The sequence below is a fragment of the Capsicum annuum genome, chromosome 10 (assembly GCF_002878395.1).
Source record: "Capsicum annuum cultivar UCD-10X-F1 chromosome 10, UCD10Xv1.1, whole genome shotgun sequence".
NCBI classification, from domain to species: domain Eukaryota; kingdom Viridiplantae; phylum Streptophyta; class Magnoliopsida; order Solanales; family Solanaceae; genus Capsicum; species Capsicum annuum.
This window is the reverse complement of record NC_061120.1, coordinates 137,885,180-137,893,637: the sequence shown is the minus strand read 5'-3', so window position 1 is coordinate 137,893,637 and position 8,458 is coordinate 137,885,180. Positions and strand designations below refer to the sequence as shown.

Sequence of the window (8,458 nt, the reverse complement as noted above, 5' to 3'; positions counted from 1 at the left end):
ATGCTTCATAAACCGAATAGCTGGAAAGGCCTCAAAACATAGTCAATTTCTTTGAAGTAGATCTCGATCATAATGTAGTAGCTTTTAATTATGAAGAAATTCTTTAAGAAAATATCGCTACAAAATTTTATTAAACAAAAGAGTCCATTCAAAAAGATAAATTAGTTATATCATTTTCTTAAATTTATAATAGTAATATTTATGTAAAAAGAATTAGCAAGATTGCGAAAACATATTAAGTAGCCGTTTGATCATGAAAATTACTCTTTTTTCGGAGTTGGAGTTGGAGTTGGAGTTGGAGTTGGAGTTGAAGATGAAGTTGGAGTTGGAGTTGTGTTTGACCATGTCTTTTTAATTTTTTTTTCTAGACTTTTGAAAAATCTTTTTTAAATATGATTTTATGCCCCAAACTTTTAAGAATTATCAAAATCACGCAACTACTAATTTACCTATTAATATACAACCAAATATTGAGAAATAATTTATATGTCTTCAATTGATAAAATAATTAACAACAAACTAATTATTATGATTGTTATTCTTCTAAAATCTGAATAAAAATATCACAAACACGAGCGAAATAAGTTTATCTAACCATAATCGATTGAATAGAGTAAATATATTTTGATAAATATGATTGATGGATATAAATATATCTTATATATTCTTAAATTTGTTGATGAAAATTCTTAATTACATTCAATTGAGTTAATTATTTTATTGAATTTGATCTTTTTTAAAAAAATTACGGATGAATTATTCTAAATAGATTAGTGTTAATTTTTTGCTTTTTCTTTATTGATAATATTGATTTTCCTTGAATATTATTGTATCGTAAATATGGATTGTTACGTTATGTTTGATATATGACTTTCTTGACCACTTTTTAATAATTTATTAAAATCATAATAGTCATTATATGACATATACAGAAAATTAGAATGACAAGAAAAAAAATATTAAGTTTCTAACTTTTAAATAACATAATGTACTAGGCCTTATATTTCTATAATATAGTACGTTCAAAACAAAGTTGATATATTTCCACCATAGATTGCCATTTATTATTTTTTACTTCACGTTAGTAAATTTTGGTTAAAAGAAGAAAAAAAGATTAGAATATCTGTAACAATTAAAAATGATGTTGCACCATAGAAAACAAATAATAATTAATTTTGGGTGGTTGGTTGTAGTTATAAGAGGTGTTTGTGTAAAAATTTAAAGATTAAGGTTATATGTAATAATAATGAAAGTTGGAAATGAGACTGGAAAATTGTGAAAATAACAAATAGTTGTTTTTACTTTTTGAAATCCAACTCCAAAATGATTTTCCGAATTTTCATGACCAAACACCACAATTTTCGGAAAAGTGAAAAAAAATTAGAAAAAAGGAAATTTTTTTTATGGCCAAACGGGCCTATGATACGTCGATGAATATTGTCACAAAAGAATGATTCAACTTTTAATCCTAATTAAAGAGAAATAAAGCGGTTTAAAATTCACTTTATATCCTCCTCTATATTCTCTTGTGTATGTGTTTAATGAATATTTTTCTTTTAGAAAAGTATTCACATATTAAGAAAAAATTATTTTCTTTTTATGCAATAAAAAAAATTATGACTGTGCGAAGCACGGTCAAATTAGTTAAAGTAGTAAAATAAATTATGATGATAAGTTTGGAAAGTATTTATGTGTTTTCCTTATACGATACCATAACATATAATAAAACACAAACCAACATCCAAACAAACTTTTAAGTACAAAGTGATACCAAAGAGGCAAAGACACATGTCAATTGGTGAATTAATTATGAAAATTCGTCCCTGCTTCGTAAATTCGTCCGTTTACCGGCAACTCCCAGTCACTGTTTCTTTCACGGTAGAACTCTCCCTTTGAGGGAAAATATTCCAATAGAATTATACCTTGTACAATTCCTTTTCGCCGGTTGCCCCACCTCCTTTACTTCTTCCGTAGACTTCCTGAAGTGTTGCGATCCAGCTTCTAGCTACCCTTTTGACTTACTGAACCTTTGCTTGATCCCTCAACTGTTTTAGAGTTGTATAAGTAGTACAGAAATGGCGTCAACGGAGGGGCTGATGCCAATAACGAGAGCTTTTTTGGCTTCTTATTATGATAAGTACCCATTCCCCTCTCTTTCCCATGATGTATCTCGTCTTACTGATCAAATTCATTCAATGGCTAATGATCTGCACAAGGATTCTCCCTTAACCCAAGGTAAACTCGTTCAATTTACAGTACTATGTATCTGCTTCCCTCATCAGGGAGTCGTTGGTGTAATTGGTAAATGTTGCTGCCATTTAACCAGGAGGTCACAGGTCAAGCCGTGGAAACAGCCTCTTGCAGAAATGCAAGGTAAGGGTTGCGTACAATAGACCCTCTTCTGGTCCGGCTTTTCCTTGGGACCGTGCCTAATTGAGCTTTAGCGCTCGGAGATGCCCTTTTTATTTATTTCCATTGCTTGTGCAGGTTTTTACTTATATTTTTTGGATGGAATGGCTTAGTTGGTCTTTGGCAAAATTTGCTATACTGATTATGGTTTCTCACATTCATTATTGCTGATTACTCGCTTTTGTTTAGGAGTGCTTATCACGTAGGTGCTTATAGTTTTCTTGTTTTGGTAAATACAACAACAACAACAACAACAACATACCCAATGTAAATGAATTTATTTTTATGAACTTAATAATAGTGCCATAAAGTCATCACCTTTGGGTTTATGCAAACAAATAAGAACTAGATGCTTGTTTTTGTTTTTATGATCATGCTGTCCGGATCAATTTTCGCGCACCTACCTAGCAAGTATCAGGTAAGGTTAGGACAAATGGGAAGAAATTACTTGGTGCGTTTGTCATTGTTGAAATTTGAACCCGAGACCTCATTGTTCTCAACCCACTTCATTGACCACTAGGCCGCACCTTTGAGTGCAAATTTGGTGTTTATTTAAAGCTATTAATATCAACCTCATACACAAATTAGCATAAACGTGTTCATACACTAGGAAAAAAGAAGTCTTGGATACATCTCTGGGGGTCAGTTCCTGGTCCCCCTTAATTGAAATGCATAGATAGAGTTTAATTCCCAAGGATGTAGTGTACCTTTAGGACGAGAAGAGGTCATGGAACCCACTTGCTCCTTTGTTTGAGGTGGCTGGAACATGTTACAATATGAAATCAAGGAGAGAAATGGGAGATTCAGAGAAATCCCCAGAAAATCCGAGAGATAAGTGAGAGGTTATTATTGAAAAGAAACTGATGAAATACAATTGCGTAATACTCAAATCTAATAATGTCCACTCGATTCCTTTCTATATTTACATCAATAACAAAATAAAATAGACATTGATAGGATCGGGTGGACACAACTTCATGTTGAGTCAAAAGGCCTGAATAGGCTTTTAAGCTTCGCTAGAAGCAAGCAAGATGAGGTTGCTCTGCTTCGTGGACAAGGCTCGTTCCGTACTTTACTTACGAGCTTGTGTAGTACTCACCCCTATCTCTAAAGGGGCTTATGCACTCCACTCGCTGTCTACTAAACGTGATGGCTTAAAGAAATCCTTCCAACCTCGGAATTGAACACAAGATTGACTTCGGCCAGGTTCTTTTATCAATCTCCTGGCCCTTGCTTAACTCCTTGTTCCGTAAACCGGTTGCTGGTAGATCTCACCGGATCCCGGAGAACAAGTTAGGGCCAAGAGCTATTCACTTAACTTACTGACTGAAGATAAAACACAAAGCTATTCATTTAACATCGTATTATAACTAGGTAGTTAATACTGAAGAATATTATCTCCTAAAAGTTAAAGATAACTCTGCTTGTTGCATTTACTAATCATAAAATGATGCATGACAAGCTTCATTCATGTGGGTCAGCTGTCCTAGTTCTAAGAATATGGGGTTCTGACCCTGTTGGTTAAAGGATCGGATGGTCAATTAAGACTCCGATTGGATGCTGCAATGTTCAAGTCTACCCTGGATGACATATTATATTTGTTTTGTTTAAGTTTTAGTACTTTATTACTAATTCTCTCACTGATTTTCTTAGTATGTTCGTGATGATCTTTTTTTGATAATCGTGGTGTCCAGGCCAGCTTGTGCACACCTCGACAATTCCATGGTGTTCCAGATAATTTTGGAGGATTAGTTTGATTATTTTTCCCTGATTAGTGTTGTCTGCTTTCTGATCTAGCAGAGACTGACATTGTTACGAGATTACGTTAACGGAAGCAGACTTGTGTTTTGTTTTCAGTTGTGAGCTCCCTTGTGAGGCAAGTCACATTTGATTTGTTTTGATTTGATAGGAGAAAGTTCATTAGTCCTTGAAGCAGAGAGTCACCCTCCTCACAAAGTTGATGAGAATTTGTGGAAGAACCGAGAACAACTTGAAGAAATACTTTTCCTCTTGGAAAACTCCAATTGGCCACCAGCGGTGAGATGCTCAGTTTTCGGAACTCAAGTTTTAGCTTTTCTGAGAAGCGTCAGTTGACTTACAGTAATGTCATTCGGTTTTCGATTGGTTCTAACTTTATGTCTCCAGGCGTGTTTCATTTCCCAACAGAAATGCTTTTTTGTGTACTCACTAATATTCTTCACACTGGGTTGAGCTAAGATCACAAAATATCTGAATTGTCTCAAATTAATAAAGAGATGTTTTGTTCTTCTCTGTTATTCTTCAGCTTCAATTGCAGTCAACCTCTGAAGATGCTGAACTAGTTTCTGTTCTTGGACGGCTAGGAGAAAAATTCCGATGTACATTGAAGAGTTTGGAGACTTTCCAATCGAAGAATTCCGAGTTTGTATTCAACACTGGTTGGTCCTTCTTTGCTTCGTAATTGTTAAGCTGCTGCCAATTTATGAAGTATATTCAGATCTGTATAGTTTGTTTGCTTTTGATCTGAATTTGTTAGCTCATAGACCATTATCACTATATATTCATGATAACCAAGTAAAAGAATGTCGGTTTCAAAAAAAAAAAAAGAAAGAAAACTAAGTAAAAGAATGTCATCACCTGAGTGTTCTTTGTTGAACAGGCTGAGCTGATGCTTCTTGTTTGCTGTAAAGTCGAACTCCACTATATAAAGGGGAGTCAAATGTAGTAGAGTTGGTCACAGCTTCTTGGGAATAGGTATGATGATGAAAAGGGTCGAAATTATTAGGTATTTCATACATTGGTGATGAATTTATACCTTAGGAGTGCTTTAAATGTAGAAAAGACTGGGAAATCGTGGGTAGCAGGTTTGTTTTCAAGGCTAAGGTAGGTGAGTTGAATTGCTGAGGAAATGACGGAAAAACAAGAAAAACATATAGGAACCGCCTTGAGATCCCTTATGCATCGAGTAACAAAATTACAATGGAAATCAAAAGAAAGTTAAATTGCTTATGCTTATCTAAAGGGAATAAAGGAAAGGAAAAAGAAGACAATACCAAGTTGCTTGTAGTAGTTAAGTTTTAGCCAACTCCAAATCAGAGAATCAAAAGTATCAAACTGAAAATTAAAAGGATTCTTAGACACAGTTCTTGAAGGATTCATGTAAACTTTAAACAACTTCAAATTAAACTTAGAAAAGTCTAATAAGTGATAAAAATCTGCACTTCACCATTAATCTTTATATGAGTAAGATGTCATATTTTTCTATTCATAAGGGGGCATGAAACAGGTGGGATGAATCTACTAGAAGCTCCAGGGCCAAGAAATCCATCCAAAAAAAGGACCCCTTTCTTGCACTATTACATATTTTCTCAATTACACCTAAAAGATGAACTCTTAAGACAATTACACTTTACGCTATGTACAAAACGTGACACCTCGTTAGAAATCTTCTAATCCTTTCTTTCTGGAGCATTTTTTTTTGGATCAAGTAATAATTTTCATATTAATAGGGTGTAAAAGGTGCCCATATACAAGACGTATACCAAAAAGTAGAGAACCTCACAACAACACAACAACAACAAACCCAGTGTATTCCCACTTAGTGGGGTCTGGGGGGGGTAAGATGTACGCAGTCCATACCTCTACCTCTGATGAAGTAGAAAGGCTGTTTCCGAAAGACCCCCGGCTCAAGTCACGAGATATCACACAAACACATAGTACAGCACAGAAGCAGATGACATAACATAGATACGGCACCCATAAGGAATATAAAACAGAGTAAAGCAGGAATGCAGGAATATACAGCGGAGGAAAGCACACATATTCGTAATAAACATGGAACACGGAACACGGAACATTGAATACGGAATCATAACAGGAATACACCCCCACCAATTTATTCCCTACACTAGCGACCCGAACTGGCCCTAATCCTCTGCCGTAATTCGCATCTTCCATACCTTCCTATCTAGGGTCATGTCCTCGGTGAGCTGTAACTGTTCCATGTCCCGCCTAATCACCTCACCCCAGTACTTCTTCGGTCTACCCCTACCCCGTCTAAAACCATCCAACGCTAGCCTCTCACACCTACGGACCGGGGCATCCGTGCCCCTCCTCTTCACGTGTCCGAACCATCTCAATCGTGCTTCCCGCATCTTACCTCACAACGTAACATGTTTTTTTTAAAAAGCCACCTAATCCTCTATACCTATAGGAACCTCATGGGTGCATCAAAAAGAAATAAGTGCAAAGAGACTATTTCTCAAATAAGCAAAGTCTTTCTCTATGCCCTCAAAAGAATATCTTTCTACAAGGTAAATAATTTTATCAATAATGGAAAAATCCTCCCCTATACAAGCATTATACAAAAAACTAAAAAACCTAAAACATAAGATGTTTCTCTATGAAGTACAACTGACGCCCAACAACAACATACCCCGTGTATTCCCATCAAGTGGGGTCTGGGGAGGGTAACCTGTACACAGTCCATACCAATACCTCAGATGAAGTAGGTGAGACTGTTTTCGATAGACCCTCGGCTTAGGACAGAGAACAGTATAACAAACAAAACACATAAAAGCATGCAACAACAAAGGACATCACACCGCGAGCTAGTAAAGAATACTAACAGAGACAAGACACACACAACATAATACTATAAAATATCTATACGGAAAACATAGGTATCACCAATACACCACAAACGTACTCTACACGCTAACCCTCTACCCTAATTCGCGTCTTCCACACCTTTCTATCAAGGTCATGTCCTCTGTAAGCTGTAACTCCTCCATGTCATGTCTAATCACCTCCCTCCAATACTTTTAGGCCTACCTTTACCCCGCTTAAAACCATTCATAGCCAGTCTCTCACTCTTTTGTATTGGAGCATCCGTGCCCCTCCTTATCACATTCCCGAACCATGTCCTCCACAGAAGCCACTCCCATTTTCTTCCGGATAATATCATTTCTAGCCCTATCCTTCCTGGTAAGTCCACACATCCATCACAACATCCTTATCTCCGCCACCTTCAACTTCTGTATGTAGGAGTTCTTAACTGGCCAACACTCCGCTTCATACAACATAGTCGGTCGGACTACCACTCTGTAGAACTTACCTTTGAGCTTAGGAAGCACCTTCTTATCACACAAGACTTCCGAAGTGAGCCTCCATTTCAACCACCCTGCATCAATACAGTGCGTGACATCCTGATCAATCTCTCCATTCGCTTGAATCATAGACCCAAGGTATTTGAAACTCTCCCTCTTCTGGACGACCTGGGAATCAAGCTTCACTAACATTTCTGCTTCGTGCGACAAATCACTAAACTTACATTTCAAGTACTCTGTCTTAGTCCTGCTTAACCTAAATCCTTTAGACTCAAGGGTTTGTCTCTAAAGCTCCAACTTATCATTGACTGCTTCCCGAGTTTCATCAATCAGTACAACATCATCGGCAAATAACATACACAAGGCACCTCCCCTGGGATATGCCACGTCAAAACATTCATCACCAAGGCAAATAAAAACGGGCCAAGAGTCTTTCCTTGGTGCAACCCTGTCAAAACCGGAAATTGCTCCGAATCACCTCCTACCGTCCTCACACGAGTCATCGTGTTGTCGTACATGTCCTGAATCGACCTAGTGTATGCCATAGGCACCGCGCCCCTCTAGCCTCCAAGCACCTCCGCAGAATCTCCCTAGAAACTTTTCTATACACCTTTTCAAGATCGATAAACACCATGTGCAAGTCCTTTCGCTTTTTAAACTGCTCTACTAATCTCCTCACGAGGTGAATGGCCTCAGTAGTCGAGCGACCTGGCATAAAACCGAACTGATTCTCAAAAATAGTCACGATCCTCCTTAGTCTCAATTTTACCACCCTTTCCCAAACCTTCATAGTATGACTCAACAACTTGATACCCCTGTAGTTGTTGCAACTCTGAATGTTCCCCTTGTTCTTATATAAAGGAACCATCGTACTCCATCTCCACGCTTCGGGCATCTTTGCCGCCCTAAAATAGTGTTAAACAATCTTGTCAGCCACTCCAAACCTACCCTGCCAGTACTCT

The 8,458-nt window shown here is 37.0% G+C and overlaps 1 protein-coding gene across 7 annotated transcripts in view; it reads left to right on the top strand.

The window, feature by feature from the left end:
- Nucleotides 1-1,714: 1,714 nt before the first annotated feature.
- The window catches only part of LOC107845280, a 45,532-nt gene continuing 38,788 nt past the window's right edge, over nt 1,715-8,458 (top strand). For 2 of the 7 annotated variants that reach the window (XM_047398164.1, XM_047398162.1), the window contains exons 1-3: nt 1,746-2,235; nt 4,319-4,446; nt 4,694-4,826. In XM_047398164.1, coding sequence (XP_047254120.1) covers nt 2,076-2,235; nt 4,319-4,446; nt 4,694-4,826 — 421 coding nt within the window. In that variant the 5' untranslated portion in view covers nt 1,746-2,075. Of the gene's footprint in view, nt 2,236-4,318; nt 4,447-4,693; nt 4,827-8,458 lie in introns of all 7 variants that reach the window. The other 5 variants (XM_047398166.1, XM_047398163.1, XM_016689511.2 and 2 more) reach the window with 4 other exon arrangements.